Source organism: Lepidochelys kempii, chromosome 3 (assembly GCF_965140285.1).
Source record: "Lepidochelys kempii isolate rLepKem1 chromosome 3, rLepKem1.hap1, whole genome shotgun sequence".
In the NCBI taxonomy this organism is placed as follows: domain Eukaryota; kingdom Metazoa; phylum Chordata; order Testudines; family Cheloniidae; genus Lepidochelys; species Lepidochelys kempii.
In genome coordinates this window covers 77,405,987-77,424,833 of record NC_136382.1, presented here as the reverse complement: position 1 = coordinate 77,424,833, position 18,847 = coordinate 77,405,987, and the positions used below count along the sequence as shown (strand labels likewise).

The following is an 18,847-nucleotide window of genomic DNA, read 5'->3' as shown; positions in this document are numbered from 1 at the left end:
GTGGGAGCTGCCTCATTAGCTTCAGTGGGCGCAGGATCTCTCTCTCTCTTCGGATCTGTATTTTTGCCTTTACTAAAGCACCCGTTTGCCCTGAGCCAGCCTCTTTGAGAAGGAGCTGTAGCCCTTTATCTGAGCTCTGGCTAACAAAAGCAACGGGGGCTTTTTCATTGAGTGGGTAACCCTTCTCGGGGGGAGGATTGCAAGGGGCAGCAGTACTCCACTGAGGTCCTTTCCCTCCCTTCCCTTCTTTTGTATCTTCCGCAGTGCTGGTGAAAGGGCAGGTGACCACCAAATACTACCGCTTCCTGGCCAAGCACGGCGGCTGGGTGTGGGTGCAGAGCTACGCCACCATCGTGCACAACAGCAGGTCCTCGCGGCCGCACTGCATAGTCAGCGTCAACTACGTCCTCACGTAAGTGAGCCCAGGGGCTGCTCTAAACTGTGCAGAGCTAGGCGCGAGGGAGGGGAAAGGCCTTGTGGAAACGCATGGATAAAAAGGGGCCCTGCCCCACCACGGGGAAGCTCGTTGCTTGGAACAGACCTAGCTCCATAGTCTCTCCCTGCCTCTTGGTCTAGGTCTGCTAAATCCGCTCAGTGCTGCAACTGACCAGGGCGCGCACACCGGGCTGGCGAGGAAACCCAGGGAGCACTTTCATCTCGATGAAAGGTTCCTGTCTGATTTTTCTCCCCCCTCCTCTTTCGCTAGGGAAAAGATTTAGTGGTTTGTCACCCACATATTCGGCTCCCTCTCGCTCTCTTTTTACAGTTTAAACGTACCCATCTTTAAATAAAATTTAATGCAGCGTCAGAAAAAAAAAGAGGGGGGGGTGGTTGAATGTACGGAGTTATTTATACTTAACAAACAGGACATCTGTTTTTCTTTTCAAAAATCTGGGGTTTGAAGTTCTTAATATCATCCAGAGTCTCTATCAAAGCTCAGAGATTTCGTTTTTGTTCTGAGAGAGTGAGCCTTATATTGAACCACAAAGTGACCAGAAGGTTCTCAGTTTAACCTACCCCCATTACCCCTCCCCCAAGGCAAAAAGGTTCAGAGTTAATGCTGAAAATCTTGGCTGTACTTCTTAATTCATCCCATCGTACTTGGGTATTGCAGGAGTATCAGACTTGTATGGTACCTGCTGCATAAACTGCAATACCTAGGTCCAATGAATGAGTTCTAATTCCCTCCGGCAGGTTGGCTGGACTTATTTATTATGATGATATTAAGACTATTTTCATTGAAATAGTGATTGCTGCTGGCAGAAGTGATATGTCATTCGAATCCGTGGCCTGTTGTGTTTGTTTTGGTAGTGAAGAAAACGGTCGTGGTTACTGAAAGTGCAGTGTACCTGCACGTGTACATACTTGTAGTCCAACGCGGATTTTTTCATTCTTCTATCAAATGTAACTATTGAAAATGGATAAGCTAAATCTTCCTCCCCCCCCACCCCCAATGGATGAACATTCTGCCGAGATTTTCAGCCTTAAAGCAGAATTATCTTACTTTTAGGGGGGCTTAATGTACACACAGTAACTGTATCGTTTTGGCAGTTAGTGTTTTAAGGCAAACATAAAAAGGAAGTTGTTTATTTGGAAACAGTGACTATGGTCTTGCAAATGGTACTTTTCTAAGGAGCGTGCACTTAATTGGATGGGGGAGGCTCCTTTATAAATAAGAGTGCCAATATTGCAGAGTTAAATCTCTGGTCATTAGCAATTGTACTCGACAATAAAAGTATGTATTCTGTGCTTGATTCGGTTTGGAGAGTTCCGTGTTCATGGAGGAATAATTACGAATTCGGTTTAGGTGAGCTTTCCTGTGCATTGGGAAAACCCTTGTTTTCCTTCGTAGATGGACTCCTACACTCACAGCTGGTAGTTAGGAAAATCCTCTTGATTCGCCTTAAAAACAACAACAAAGCAAAGTAGGGGTAAACACTCTTACCCAGCAGTGGCAAGACTGGAGAAGGAGGAGATTGACCCAGCACACGCATTACAGCCTTTCCATACATTTCCATCTCTACACTCCCAAAGCCGAAGTCCCATCAATGCCTGTATTTCGCAAATGTTAGACTTTTCAGCTAAACACAAGGTGAGAGGCCCAAATGTATGTCGCAGATTAAAACACTCGTAAAACCTGAAGGTTGAGCAGCGAAGAAATGTGTCTGCCTATTGTAACCATTTTTCAAAGAAAAAGAAAATAACATACTAAGGTGCTTTGTATGTCAGAGGCTTCACAAGTACTAGGCTTGTTTTCCTGTGGGGGGCCAGTGGTTGGCAGTCATATTTTATCCAAAACCAGAGCCCCGCCCTACCTTAAATGACCTGCATGGAAATGAAACCTCCCACTGGATAATTAATTTCTGCTTTTGGTCATTTTGAAAAGGCTGTTTTGTTTGCTTGGGAATAACTGGATAGCCTTTTCCTATTGATTGTCACTTGTTCGCTCTGCCTAACAACTATTCCAGTGTGCAGGGTAAACAGGACAGCGATTGTGAAGGAAAGCATTTAATCACCAGAATAGTTACTTGCTTTACCGGGGAAGAGAGGAAAAAAAGAGGCTTCAAAAATGGTGTAAATCACATTGGGACCGATCTTGCCGTCCTTTCTCAGGCAAAATTCCCAGTGATTTAATGGGCATAATTGCCTGCTGCGTAAGAACAGCAAGATTGGACCTACTGTTAAATCCATATGCAATTCCAGTATCTTTAGCCTTATACAAATACTTCGATCACTAACAATGTGCCTAAGGCGGTGGGTAATATACCATAGAGTGGTTCAGGGTCTGTTTTTCACAGTCAAAGGTTGCAGTTTGTTTGCTGTGGACATCCTACATCTGGTTGCAAAGAGCTGATTTACATTGCTTTAGCTAATTAAGTAGATTTGTATTGATTCTTCATGGTAGCAGCGAATCTGAGCATAGATGTATTCTGTATGCCCCTTCTTTCTAAGGTGATAGAGTGATAAGTGAGTTCTGTTCAAATACACACCTTTAAATACAGCGGCACAAAGGGAGAACACCCAACCGTGGTTTAAGCAGACCTCGAAGCAGAGGCTTAAAATATTCCAAAACTGTCAGACTGTTGGAGAACACTAGGGGGCCGATCTTGCTCCTTTTGAACTCAATGGAAAAACTTCAGTTGTCTTCAGTAGAAATAGATCGGGCCCCCTGAGTACGGGGTGTATGTGTGTTATGAAAATAGCGATAGCATTTCTTTAGCTTCAATTAATGTTTCGGTATTTTTTATGAGGCGGTGTCTTCCTTTTCACTCAATATACAATATATATTTTAAGTACATTTCTATTTTGATATATTTTTAGCCAGGCTGCCATTTATTGGAAAATTATTTATTAAAAATCCCTCAGATGTTTCCCCTAAAACAATGGATTATGTAACAACTTTACGATGTATCGAGCTATTTAAGACTCTCCCCTGCTCTTTAATTAATTGTCTCAAGTGCAGAAATAGAAAGAAAAACCAGCTTATGTCAAAGGCAGATGGTAAATGCTGTGATGTCTGTTACTGGCTACTACAACTGCCATGTGCTGTAGAAGGCTGAAATTCACAATGCAAAGATACTATGACTACATTAAAACCTTGTTTTGGTATGTCTAGGTCCCCGAGTTTCAGTCAAGTCTGACCACCTCTTCATTAGTGCTCTGTCGAACAAGAAATCATGTAATATTTTTCTGCAGTAAAGTTACCACAATAATAATAACCACAACAGATTCCCAAGACACGCGCATCCTTTATTGCCCTTTTTAGTCTACTGATAGCCAGCAGTTTGGAAGCTAAGTGATAAGAACAGACAATATTCTGTTTCATAGTACTTTGCAGGTAGATAAGTGGATGGCTTTTTAGAAATGAGATACAGCCAGCCTCAGAAACAGTAGATAACACTGTGACTATCAGACAGAAGTGGATGAAAGCTATTGTAGAAGAAAGTTCACATTTAGAAGAGTCAGGGGGGTTTGCTGAACTCACCTTATGTAGCCTTCAGTTAATTGTCTCTATTAGCTATTCATAGTTACTCCTGCCTGTCAGGGTTTTATCACTCTAATGTGGAACACAGGACTGAAAAGAGAGGGGGAAAGAGAACCAGACTTCTATTGACTTCAATGGACTTTGGATCTGATCCATATTATAGATCTTGTTTTCAGGAAATCAGAATAAAGGTTCTTCCGTTGCTCTCAAAGTATGGATTTTTTCATATTATTTATTCTAATATAAATTCTGTAGCTACTAAATTTCCTTAAGGATGACACTGGATTATTCCACTAAACCAAGAACAGCTGTGAGCTATGTGTGTTTGGTGTGGGTTCTTTTCATGCTTTTGTTATATAGCATTTGATATATGGAAAATCACTTGTACAGATGCAGTTCTTGGCAGAGACATACCGCACACAAGATGCAGTTGAATAATGGTGTAAAATCAGTTAGGAGAGATCTGCTTAGAGGCGAAATGGGAACGTTTCTTGACTTGTTCTTTGCAAATAAATTGGTGTACATTTAACTCAAAAATATAATGAGAAATGCAAACCAATTGATTTTTTTGGCTCAAAATAATAACGCACCATGGTTAGGACTACAGAGTGATATGTTAATTTCAAGCGTAGAGGTTACTTTGGAAATACTCTAGCTGCTCTTTCTCACTGCATTTTGATAAAAAGTAATCAAAGAGGGATCGCAGCTTTACAGAAAGGTAATTCACACTATTTTGTCCTTACACTTTGAATAATACTTTATGCCTGCAATGGACCAAGTGGTTTCAATGGGAATGTTGAGTGAGTAAGGTACTACTATTGAGCACGAATAAAAGTATCACAGTCTGGCCCTACTGTTTTTAGACTAAGGGTCATTGACCTGCACAAGTGTTATCCTTGTGAAAACCAAAGCAGTGTCAAAATCAAGCAGTGTAATAAAAGGTAGAACAAATATAGACAATTTGTTTCACTAATCAGTACTTGCTGTGGCTGAATACCTACGGTGGTGTAAAAATGAGAGAAGAAGAAAGCTAGAGGTAGGGATCATGGAGATCGGAGTTCTCAAACTTCACTGCACCGCAACCCCCTTTTGACAACAAAAATTACTTCACGATCCCAGGACGAGGGATCGAAGTCTGAATCTGCCCAAGCCCCACTGCCCCAGGTGGGGGTGGGGGCAAAGCCTGAACCCCACCACTCTGGGTGTGTGTGTGGGGGGGCAAAGCTGAACTCCAAGGGCTTCAGCCCTGGGCAGGGAACTTGCCACCTTAGCCCTGCCACCCAGAGCTGAAGCCCTCGGGCTTTGGCTTCATCCCTGGGCAGTGGGGCTCAAGCTTCAGCCCTGGGCCCCAGCAAGTCTAAGCCAGCCCTGGTGACCCCATTTAAAGTGGGTTGCGACCCACTTTGGGGTACCGACCCACAGTTTGAGAACCACTGATGGAGATGATAAAGAACAGTTTGCTCCATTTAAAAAAAAAAATCCAAAATTGCTATGGTCCATAAATGTCTAGCTTTGAAAGAGTGCATTCTAGGATTAAGAACAACTATTTTTAATAAGTGTAAATACAGAACCATTTACAAAGGATACTACAATCAGGACCATTTAAACAAGATTTTTTTTTAATGACTATATCAAAAATAAATAGGGCACTTGAGATTTATTTTAAAATATACAGATTTACTGGTCTTTTGTATTTCAGTTGACATAGTAAGATCTAATCTAGACATATTTGTTTCTTTTCTTATTTGTTCTGTGTATGTAGTTTTCATATTCTTATCAGTTGTGCGTGTTTAGCTTAAAGACAATTCAAGTATGTTTCAATTAGTATAGACTGCAACTGCTGAAGTTTTAGTTTATATTTAAATTGAAACAATCCCTTTTTAAACAAATGGGTAATTTAAAGTGCAGATCTTTTAGCTTTTTGAGCAGCAAATATAATAATTTATCCCTAGAGAATGTTGGAGAGCTTTTGCTGTATATGTTTAATTTTTTCTTTATCATTTAAAATAGCAGCTGTAACACTAACATATACAGATAAATTGGATTAGACGCTTAATTGCACATAATCTCTGTTATGATAATACAGTGCATAAAAGTCCCACTTGCCACCTTCAAATTATCTTGTATTATGTAACAGACTGATTAGAAGCACAAATTGAAGTATGCAATTTGTATAAAAGATAATTTCAAAAATAACATATAAACAAAAAAAATTAGTTCATGATAGATTAAATGAAGTTTAGGATAAATTAACTGTTAATTGCATCTATAAAATATGCCTTTTAACTTTAGTGCATAGTACATTTTATAGTTGTGTGTCTTATCAGATTTTTAAAAAATAATTACATAATCAAATAAGTTATCACTTTGCATGATCGGTGAAATTAATGAAATCCATAAAAAGCCAGAATAAGTGGGCTTTAAGTGTTAGTGGGTGACAAATCCATTTCTACAACTCTGGGGGCAGACAGCTCCCCATGACCTTTACTTTAGCCTCTTCCTATTTGGGATTTCCCATCAGTTGGATTTACATTACCACAGGCCCAGTGGTTGCTCACCATCCTGCTTCAGTGTTCCCATCTCTACTAAAGTATTAGAAGCTGGTGCAATGTCCATCTCCCCACCATACATGTATATTCCCCATAACACGGTGTACTCCCTATAGCGATCAAGTGTCCATGTGAAAGAGTATATGGCATAGGGAATATATAAAGACTTTTAAAATACAGTTTAAAATTTTCTGGGAATTTCAGTGTTTATTACAAAACCAGAAAACAGTGAAAATCTGTGCAAAAATTAATTTCACGGTTTAGGTAAATATAGGGGTTAACACTGGAGAATGGGAGAACAGGAAAAAAAACAGATAATGAAAAGTAAGAGATTGAAAGTAAAAGCAATTTAATTCTGTAGTTTATTTCATTAATTGTGTATTAACTGTTTGTACACACGCACACACACATACATATGTGTGTATATCTTCAGTATTTTCAGGTAAAAAAATAAGTAAAAACTGAAAATGGAGGGCCTTAGGAACACAATAGTAATGTTAATTACTTGCAGATAACAGGCTTAACTCCTTCACTTACACATATGAACTACTTTATTTATGAATAATACCACTGAGTTATGGAATTACTGATGTGAGTAAGTGTTTGCAGTGTAGGCTCACAGTTACATAGATTTAACTGTGGCCACTGTATTTGCCCCCCAAATATGTACAAACGGTAAGCTGAGCATAAAAACTGTTGCTTTACCTTACTATTCCTTAGTAGGAATGGCCCAAAACTGTTCTCCAGTAAAGTCATTGGAAGTTTTGCTATTCTCACATTCCCTGCCCATTTTATTTACTCTTATTATTCAATAGATGTAAAAAGACCCCATTATCATTCAACGGATGATTTGATTAGAAGTATAAAGAAATCACGTAACTGGATACTGGTCTTTACTCAACCACAGCAGTTTACAGGTACATACTGCAGAGAAAAAAATAAAAATATTAAATCTAATAAGGGTATTGTTGAGCTTCTCTCTTCAGTATTTTGTTTGTCCACCATTAGCTTCCCAATGTCCACAACATGCTACTTCAGTTCTTTGTGCATGCAGGTTTTCTTAGCTACTGTTTTCTTTAATTCACTCCAAATTACTTCTTGGGCTTTAAACCAGAGGACATTAATGGCCAAGACACTAAAAACTATGGGCTAAGTCCTGAAACTCTTACTCATACAAAACTCCCATTTACTTCTGAGGATTTTTTCTCTTTCTTTCGTTTTTTGTGAGCTTTTGACCATTGTCATATGCAAAATAAATCCACTCCCAGGCTTTCTTCCCAAGGGAATCTTTTTTTGATGCTAATAATAATATCCCCTAAGCACTTCTGTCAATTCGACCATCACGGAAACACAGATTGCCAAGAGGTTCAGAAAAGATTCAGTCATGCTTCATGATAGTACTTCCACCAGCTGTATGATAAGGGACCAGAGTGGTGGTCTTTTGGAATTTCTCCTTCATGCTTCCGTGTACAGTATAAGCCTTGTCCTCAGTGCAGTTTGTTAGCTTGTATTTCATCAAATGATAAAACTTGAACCTTCCATCCAAGTTGTCTGGAGAAGACTGCAACTGCTTTGCATTGTGCTGCCATGTCAGGCAAGGTTTCTTACTTGTTACTCTTCCATTCAGAGCCTTACTCCTTGTCACTCCTCTTTCTGGGCCAAATGGTATAATCCCCCCACGTCTCTGCAGGCAGGTAGGAATAGAAAACCCTAAGGGGCATGTCAGTGGTCCTGCTGCCTGGGTGGGACATAATGTACAAACTCTGAATGTCTCAGAGCTATGTGTAATGGAGCCTCTCTCTGTGGCAATGCAGCAAGGGCTTGATGGTGGCAGCAGGCCAGGTGGAGGAGCAGCCAGCGGATTTGCCACTATCCATATACTATCCATATATCTTCCCCACCACATGCTGGGCTCCAACTGCTGCTACATTCTATGGCTTGCATTAGTGGCTGTGCAGCATCTTTATGCCAATCGATGGAGTTGAGTGCTGGAAGACTCCTTCCAGACCAACCTCTTCTTGATCTCTTGTGCAAGGTTTGTTGGGGTTTGTGCAGCAGTGGCAGGAGGAAGGCAATTGGTCCATAGCTCCTTCATGGATACCTGCAACCCTGTATTCCTGAAGCAATTTTACTAGTTTGGGTTCTCCCGTTTCCTTAGTCTCCTTCATGCTTCACTCTGCTGTGTATCTTGGTTCAGTAGGTTTCCCACTTCTTTGTTTTGTATGTAGTTTCACTGTAATTTCCATGGGTCACTTTTGGGTATTCAAAACTAGTGGCTTATTTTTTTTCAAAGACAAACTATTATTCTGCTTCTGATTTCAGGCCTCAGCTCTTCTGTCTCCCTCAGGGCACGCACTGTCTCTCTGTGGAATATATATATATATGTATATAAATAAACATTGTCAGTGACTGAGATATGGGCGGTTGTGCCTCGTGGTTGGAGCAGGAGTCAGAATCAGAGGCCAGGCCCAGAGCCAAGGGTCAGAAGTCAAGTATTGAAACCAACGGTCAGGATTGGATTACCTGGAGAAAGGCAAGGCAGGCGCTCACACAGCCCTGGGTAAATCGTCGTATAAGCAGCCATCGAACTGCTGCTGCTGGGCTTAAGAGCCAGTTTACTAACTCTTCCCAAAAATCAGGCAGTGTAGCAGCCATCAGGCAGCTTATTAGGCTATGTCTACAAAGCAAAGAAAACTCTGCGGCTGGCCAGTGCCAGCCAGCTCAGGCTTGCAGGGCTGTTTCACTGCCAGGTAGAATTCCACTTCACAGGGTTAGAACCCGGGCTCCAGCCAAGCCCAGAAGTCTACACAGCAATGAAACCGCCCCACAGCTCGAGCCCCACGAGCCTGAGCTGGCTGGCATGGGTCAGCCATGGGGTTTTTCTTTGCTGCGCAGATGTACCCTTACAGGCCAGCTGCACACATTAAATTGCCTGGAGATTGGCTCTGCTGCAGGCCCTGCTTCCTGACAAACATGCCCTAAATTAAGTGCTAAGTAACTAGTCTCTTTTCTCCTTTCACCCATGGCAAGTACGTGCTTCAAATGCGATCTGTTTTAACTTTTCAGCACGAACCAGATTCTGGCACCAGTACTCACACTGAATAAACTACTCCAGAAGTAGCTTCATTCACTTCAGGGTACTAAACTGCTTAAGATAGTTAAGAACAAAGCAGACTGTGAAGAACTTCAAAAAGATCTCACAAAACTAAGTGACTGGGCAACAAAATGCCAAATGAAATTTAATGTGGATAAATGTAAAGTAATGCACATTGGAAAAAATAACCCCAACTATACATACAATATGATGGGGGCTAATTTAGCTACAACTAATCAGGAGAAAGATCTTGAAGTCATCGTGGATAGTTCTCTGAAGACATCCACGCCGTGTGCAGCGGCAGTCAAAAAAGCAAACGGGATGTTCAGAACCATTAAAAAAGGGATAGAGAATAAGACAGAGAATATCTTGTTGCCCTTATATAAATCCATGGTACACCCACATCTTGAATACTGTGTACAGATGTGGTCCCCTCATCTCAAAAAAGATATATTGGCATTAGAAAAGGTTCAGAAAAGGGCAACTAAAATTAACAGGGATTTGGAATGGGTTCCATAGGAGGAGAGATTAAAGAGGCTAGGACTTTTCAGCTTGGAAAAGAGGAGACTAAGGGGGGATGTGATAGAGGTATATAAAATCATGAGTGCTGTGGAGAAAGTGAATAAGGAAAGGTTATTTACTTGTTCCCATAATATGAGAACTAGGGGCCACCAAATGAAATTAATGGGTAGCAGGTTTAAAAGAAATAAAAGGAAGTTCTTCTTCACTCAGCACCCAGTCAACCTGTGGAACTCCTTGTCTGAGGAGGTTGTGAAGGCTAGGACTATAATAGGGTTTAAAAAAGAACTGGATAAATTCATGGAGGTTAAGTCCATTAATGGCTATTAGCCAAGATGAGTAAGGAATGGTGTCCCTAGCCTCTGTATGTCAGAGGTTGGAGATGGGTGGCAGGAGAGAGATCACTAGATCATTACCTGTTAGGTTCACTTCCTCTGGGGCAGCTGGCATTGGCCACTGTCGGTAGACAGGATACTGTGCTGGACGGACCTTTGGTCTGACCCAGTATGGCCATTCTTATGTGGAAGCTGTGTGAACAAGGATACAGCGTCTGGCTTTTCTGAAAACTTTTGTGGTGACTATAGTCAGATGTCAATCACATGATTTTAAAATTGGTTAAATGCCTAATTAATTGCTCTTGGTATCCTTTTGATATCCGCCATTTAGCACAATTAAGTAACATGAGTAAAATAACACAGTATATAGTGTTCAGGCCTCAATTTGGCAAAGCACTTGAGCATATAATCAGCTCTTAACATATTTAAGCTTAACTTTAATTTAAGCATGTGCTTAAATTCCAATGATGTCAATTTTGCAATCAATGAAACTTAAGCACATGCTTAAAGATAAGCACATTCTTAGGAGTGTTGCTGAATAGGGGTAAATTTAAGAATGGTCTTGCTTTGTTGAAGCCTAACAAAGAACAGCCATAGTTTTTATCTTCAGCCCACTGTGTGTAAATCTTTGGGGCAACTTTACCAGCAATATTGAAATTGTATTGCTGAAGTTTCAGTACAGCTCTGGTAATTGAAGTGTCTAATTAATCAATGTTCAGCTATATCCCTTAGCCTTATGTGGACACTTTGAGTTAACCCAGAGTGAAGTTCTTTAAAGCCACCCATCATTTTTGTATCTGTGCTCAGCCCAGAGTTGCAGCCCTTTCACAACTAGCCTCTGGTAGGGGACTTTCTATCCTCTCTTTACTGTGCTCTGGGGTTGGGGCCTGCAGTGCTTCTATTTCAAAACTCTCAGGCTGGTTCTCTCCTCCATCTAGAGCAGTGGTTCTCAAACTTTTGTACTGGTGACCCCTTTTTCACAGCAAGCCTCTGAGTGCGATCCTCTCCTATAAATTAAAAACACTTTTTTTTTTATAGTTAGCACTATTGTAAATGCTGGAGGTGAAGTGGCGTTTGGGTTGGAGGCTGACAGCTTGAGATGCCCCATGTAATAACCTCGTGACCCCCTGAGGGGTCACATCCCCAGTTTGAGAACCCCTGATCTAGAGCCCTATTTATCCAAAATCCAGCCACAAGCTTTGCACAGACAATGTTGTACTCTATTTCCAATTACTGTTGTATATACAGAACAAAATAATATAGTCCTTATTCAGTCCTTCCTTGGGTAGTTCTCAGATGTTTTGAGCGAGTAAGGACTAATAAGTTGATCCAGCTCTCCTTATTCAGGGAAAAGTGCCATTAAAATCAGGGAGATCTTTTGCCTGAGTAAAGCATGCAGGATCAGGAGCTGGGTAAGGCTTCAGGACAGAGTCTCTGCATTTGAAATAATACCAGCTACTAATAAAGTTTGAAATAATGCTCGTAGAGGGCTAGATCATAGAGTTGCAGTAATAGAACATTCCACCATGCAGGCTGACATATACACTTCTGAATCCTAGAGCTACAATTTGTATTGTATGTGTCAGTCAGACTCTTCAAAGACTGTTCATCCAACTTGGGTTATAATATTCCCAGTATTATTCTGTTGATATTAAATCAGGTTAGAGGAGTTAAAGAAAAAGTTGCAAACTATGAAGTGGTGTTCGAGAAGGACTTGATCCTGCCAGGTGCTTAGCACTCTCGACTCCCTTGTAAGATTGGGCCTTTAGCATTCTAACTAGAAAACTGGAACTGAATTGAAAAGGACAGAATGTAGCTTGACATTATCATGATTTTTAAAATTGTATTTATTTGCTTGGAAAAGTGCACTGGATAGCCCCTATACCTATTATCTTGTAAACGTTTTATTACCCAGTATCTGTACCTTTTCACCTGTTTAGCTTCCAGAAGACTTACTTTTGGTGTCTCAACATAAGTTTTAAGTGCTGTGTATGTTGGCGAAGCTATATAAATTCTTGTTATTATTTTTAATACTAATTTTATTAGGTGAATTGTAAAATAACCATTGCTGGCAAAAAAATTGTGTTTTTCTGTGTTTGGCTGTAGGCATAAAGAGCCCGCTTTAGTGGTGATATATTCAGTGGTGAAAGTTACACTGTGGGTCATAAAAGTGAGTGGGTGCAAATAATAAAGCCAAGTATCTTGCACCAATTTTGACATTCAGTGGGTGTGCAAAAATAATGTAACTTATAGTCCGAGTATGGCTGGTTTAAAAACAAGAATTCCATTTAGCAAAAATTGTTGGGGTTTAAACATTTATTTCTGTTCCAATGCAGAACAAAACCAAAACCTTGAACGAGATAGACTGAATCAGAGAGAGTGGGGACTTGACATTGGTTTTCCACATCCTGCATGAGTGCCCTAACTACTGAGCTGTTGACTATTCTGGGATCAGGGTACCTCTTTCAGGGGTTGACCAGAAATTGCATTCTGGCCCAGAGAAACTTTTCAGATGAAAAAATATTTAGTTAGAAAATTCCCAACCAGCTGTAAGTCTGAGGAGACAGAAAAGGTGTATAACAGGAACAGCAATTAGTAGGAGGATGTAAATAAAACAGGAGACCCTGCTTTATTTCACAGGCTACATTACATTTTTTGCCACATCTCTCTTCTGTTCCCTTAGCATGTATGTTACACTCATTTTACACGCCCATTGAAGGTCCAATCAAAATCAGCGCAAGTTACATGATTTTACCACTTACGCCTGATCAATCTGCATATGCTGTGTAACCTACAACACTGTTTATGCCACATCTGAATTTGGTTCGTAGACTTCTGTGGGAGCTGCATCCGCTTATACCAGGCCCAGAATTTATTATCAGTGACCTCAATGCCATGTGGTGGCTCTTAATTTCTGGAGACTGCTCTGTGGTGAACGCAGAAACTATAAACGATAGCATTTCTCTCTTGGATAGGGGCCAAAGGTCAAGAGTTTCAAAAATAGGAGCCTGAAGTTAGACTCTTCAGTCCGTATTTAGGTGCATAGGATGAGAGTCTGTACTGTCCTCTAAGAAATGCAGCACAAAACTCACAGCCCAATGGTGGGGGGCTAGCATGGCTTTAAGCCATTCTGGTGCCCTCCCAATCTTTGGCTGCTTCTGGTGCTGAAGAAGCCCCTGGAGTAACTTAGATAGCTCTGGGGGACTGTTAAAGTTACAGCAACCTCCCCAGGCTGCAATGTGGGCTACAGTGCTTTGAGGGTCTTCTGCAGCGATGTGGCCCTGCCCCTGGCATGCCCCTCCCATCCCCAGCCTCACCCTTATCCAGGGCTTTCAAAGAGGTCCTGGGAAGGCACTACCTGTGGTAGGTGAATCCTCCTGCAGCCAGAACTGGGGCTTTTAGCACTTTTTACGCTGCTTCTGCCCAGGGGTAAAGGAGCCAGAGTTGGGGGGTGAGTATCTCCCCTCTAAATAATTGAGTTGATTTTAAAATAGAAAGCACTGAGCATGCAGCATCTCCTATTGAAGCCAACGGAAGCTTCTGGTTGCTCAGCACTTTTGAAAATCAGACCAATTTATTTAAGTTCCTAGCTGTGGACTTAAGAGCATAAATTTAGCCTCCTATTTCTGGGAATCTTTACCAAAAAGTGTAAAGCAACCACTCTGAAGCCTTTTTTTTTTTTGCATAAGCATCACAAGTGCTTATCTATTGAGTTATTTTTAATAATTTCTGCTCAGGTAGGTACATAATAACAGTGGTAATACATGTGTTCAATCAAGTACTTTTATTCATAGAATACATCTCAAATTTATTTTAGCAGTTTAAATAGGAGAGTTTAATGTATATTTAGTCAAGCATTACAGTAGTGAGGGCTTAAGCAGATTAGAAATAAATGAATCCAATTAAAGAACATGTCTCTGAAATTTGATATGTCATGGGTGTGAATGAACTGTTTGCACAGCAACTGTAAATAAATCATTAATGATTAACTATCTAGAAAAGGTTTAATCAAGGATAAACGGTATAGGACAGAGTCAAAAACATTTAGGTTAAATATATGGAGATGCTCAAATAATAAGGAACACTTGGCATCAATAGTGGCTTTGGTACTGTTTTCTGTAAATACACTTAATAATAATAATACAGTAATTTGCATTACTATAGCACCAAGGAGCCCTGGGTTCTGGACCAGGACCCCATTGTGCTAAAGACTGTACAAAGACAGAACAAAAAGATAGTCCCTGCCCCATAAGACTTATTATTTGTGCTACAGCAGCAAATAGAGGCCACAAATGAGATCAGGGCTCTGTTTTGCTATATGTTATTCATACTGATAGTAAGAGACAACCTCTGCCCTGCAGAGCTCATATTTTAAATAGACAAGAGAGACAGAGGATGAGAGAAAGGAAATATTATCCCCATTTTCACAGATGGGGAGCTGAGACAGAAAGATTACAGGTGGGATGTTCCAGAGCTCCCAAGGCTCTTAACTTTGTTTCCATTGAACTAATCGGTAAAACTCCCATTGACTTCAGTGGGGGCAGAGTTAGGCCCATGCTGGGTGCTTTTGAAAAATTTCCCACTTTGAGACTTGGTAAAGGTCACACAGGGAGTCTATGGGAGAGCTGGGGCTTGAACCCAGATTTCAAGGGTCCCAGTCCAGTGTCTTAAAAGTGTCAGTGGTACTAAAACAAAATAATTTCAGCATATAAAAATGTCATTGATAACGATTGAGGTGAGAGGTGTAGCCTGTGCAACAGTAAAATGCCTGTAGTAATGGGAATATTCTCATATTGAGAATTTATATCTGTGTGCCAGTGTGCCATTAATACTAATAGGAATTACTGCGCATGCATAAATCATGACACACTGAAGTGAGAATGTAGCCAAAGATCAATTTCCAAAGGAAGCATTTTTTAAAGAGAAGAAAATTCCATTTTACCCCTCATTTAGCAGGGTTTTAGTTTGTTCTAGAATGTGCTTTAAAAAAAATTACAAATTTAAAGTAATGGAAAACAATGCTAAAAAAGTCAGTCAATCCAACAACATATCCAGTGCTGACTTTGTAGGGGTGTGCTGTGAGGTTCTTCACTGTTAGAGTTGCTGTCAAATGAAATGTGGAACTAAGCTCCTTTCTTTATGTATTTGGTGACTGTCCAAGTAGACGTTAGAGTTCTCATGGCACTTTTCAAAAAGTATAGTAGACAGCCTTTCCCTTAGCCAACTTTATCATTATCAAGCAGGTTCTAACATCCAAAAGCCTTTGAGAGCTCTACACAAATACATATTGCTCCATTTACTTACACAATCACTGGATATATACCAGATGTGATTTTGGCCCATTGTGTTCTGAGACACCTTACATTTGAAAGATATACTTTTTATAGACTCACATCACAGAATGAAATTCGTGTCATATTTTGTTACATTTATTTTATGAATTCTACATTTTTTCCAAGTTACATGTGAGTACAGACGTAAATGATCTTTGTATCCTAAGCTATCATAAGCATTTTATTTATAAAACAATTACAGATCTTTGACACACATTTTCACTTGGGCAAAACCTTGTGAATTCAAGCATACAAAGTGTTGCGGTTTGGCTGACAATCATACTACTTCTGTGTATACATGTAGCTGGGAATGACAAGCTGCATCTCCTAATTGTTGGAAATGCAGCTGTACTATGATGATCTAGAGGCCAGAATTCTCTTTTATTTAACTGTCAGACCAATCTGACAGCAGGAGTGACTAACAATCTGGGAGAAGACACCACGCAGGAAAAATACAAAACTTGCCCAGCAGTAGCTTTTTGAAAACATCTGCAGGCATCTAAATGTTTCTTTATATGAAACATCATGCCTGAGTTTTCCTGAAAATACCATTTATTTGATACAGCCCCTTTGGGCTTGTTAACGGGGTGTGGTAGTATGCATCTGTGTGTGTGTGTGTGTGGAAGAATTCTAATGCACACCAATGTGTTGCACAGTAACTGGCCCAGGTAGATCCTGCTGACCTGTTTCAAACAGCACTACATCAACGCACAGTAAAGAGTTTTTAGTGTGCAAAGCAGGGTCCACATGGGCCAGCTAGTGTATGATACATTGGTGTGCACTAGAATTTACACTCTTCTAATGCACACTACCGCACCGTGTAGATAAGCCCTTAGTTTGCAGATTGTTCAGTGTTTGAAGGTTTGATGTGATTTGCAGTGTGGGACTCTTATGATGGGAGAAGATATGTCTGTGACTCCACAAGCTGTATGCTACCAATGCAAATGTTTGAATGCCACTTGTGAAGAAAGAAATGCCTGGAACTCAGAACTATAGCTGCCCAAACTAGTCTTATTATTAACAATAATAGTAAGTAATCTCTTGAAGGGCCTAATGATCCAAAGCCCACTGAGTCAGCGGGAGCCTTTTCATTGACTTCAATGGACTTTGGATCAGGCCTGTGTGGTGCTTTTCATCCAAAAATGTTTTAAAAAGGAGGGTGAGTATCATTATCCCAATTTACAGATGAGGAAACTGAGGCACAGAGAGGTGAGGTGATTAGCCCAAGGTCAACAGAACACCAATGAAGTCTGGTAACAGGTGATGAGGGAACTGCAAAAGGTTCAGAGGTTCTTTTCAGTTCAGGTAAGCACTGTAAAGTTTGGATACTTATTCAAATTAAACAAACTCCTTGAGTATCCAAAACGAAAGTCTGCTCTTGATCTCACTGATTTTTGCCATTGGCATAAATGGGTTCAGGACTGGGCCCTTAGCTTGGAAATCTGACAAGAGCTGAGCTCTTGCAAGATGTTTGATACTTCCTGCTTCTGGTTAGGTGAGAAATGCCAGAGAGCAGCCTTTCTCATTGTATATTGGCACTTCTGCTTCTGGTCCTGGCTTGAACTTGGAAGTTCAGAGGTGTATTAAACTGAAAACTAAAGGGAAGGTGGATAGGAAACATCACAAAATGTTTTTGAATTTCAAAAAGAGTTTGCTTTACATTTCAAATGAAGGGAGTAGAGAGTGGAAAAGTGTTTATTTTATCTCCAGTGGTTCACCAATCACTACTAACAGCATTAAGGAAGGTAACATGAATCCCCCTCCTGACATATCTCCTAAGCAGACTGTGGCTTTTTTCAGCACATATACTGCCGATATGCTCTGTACCAGGCGTAACAGATGAGAAAATTGTCCAGTCTGTTGTGACACCTGCTGCTTCAGAAAGTAATGGAGACAACAAAGAGCAAGAATCTGGTTTTCTTTTATTCATCAGCTGAATGAGGCTTTGTCAACACTGAGAGGGGGGTAGAAAGCAGCAATGATACAAGTGGGCATTTTTTCAGAAGTAGAAAAATGATTTATTATAGAACTGTGCTCGGACACAAAGAAAAGTTAGACTTTTATTCTCGATCCTGGCGTAATTAAACTAAATGGCAGGAACTCAGTGAAACAGACTGAGTATGGATTACAGTGAACTTCCAGCAGTATGGGTTTCCTTTCTTATTTCACTTTAACATTCCCATTTCTATTCCATTTTCTGTCAGATTGGCAGAAATAGCTCTTTATTATCACTAACCAACATAAATGCCAATTGCAGAAATATGTTATTTTTAAAACAACAATACAATACCTGTGTATACGCCCAGGGAATGATGACTATATGTAATTAGTGGATCCAACCCATAGCTCAATAGCTTGAACAATTAAAACTACAACACGCTTTCTGCTGTGGGGACAGATGCTTGCTATGTCTCTTCGGTAACATTACATAATCACATTTACAATGCATAACCCTATTGTATAAATAGCCCCTTACACTCACATTTATGTTCAGATAATACCAAAGTCACATTGTACTGAGTCAACGTGTGTTAGTGGATTAACGCTAATTCAAGGCATTGCTCTTAGAATATGATTGTGTAAAAGGGCATACTGGCCCTTTAACATAAACTACAGGCTCTTTTCTTGCTTCGTCTTAGGATAGAGAAATTCTGGGAGTTGTAGTTCCCAGGACTAATGGGAATTAGAAGCTGTTACAGCAAGGAGTGCTGGGAGGAAGTGCTAGATGATATAAACATCTCCCTTTCCTGAAGAACAAGAAGAGGCTGTAGAAGGAGAAAAATTCTGGGCCTTTCTAGTAAGGGGCCTGGAAGTAGTAAAGAGGTGTAGAGGGCATAGAATTTGGGCCTGGTCACTCTGGTGACCACCTTCAGGGACTCAATGCCAGAACTTCTAGCAGAAGGTGAAGAAAGTTCTTCCTCCAGTTCTCTGTGGCAAAGGTGAGAAGACTTGCTGTTGTATTACAGAATGGGTGGAGTATGGGTTGAGCAGGATGGATAAATTACCCAGTGAAGGAAACTGAGCCAGCAGCC

The 18,847-nt window shown here is 40.5% G+C and overlaps 1 protein-coding gene across 4 annotated transcripts in view; it reads left to right on the top strand.

The window, feature by feature from the left end:
* Positions 1-18,847, top strand: part of SIM1 (SIM bHLH transcription factor 1) — an 87,032-nt gene that overhangs the window by 17,847 nt on the left and 50,338 nt on the right. For all 4 annotated transcript variants that reach the window (XM_073336862.2, XM_073336856.1, XM_073336858.1 and 1 more), the window contains one exon: positions 265-412. In XM_073336862.2, coding sequence (XP_073192963.1) covers positions 265-412 — 148 coding nt within the window. The remainder of the gene's footprint in view (positions 1-264; positions 413-18,847) is intronic.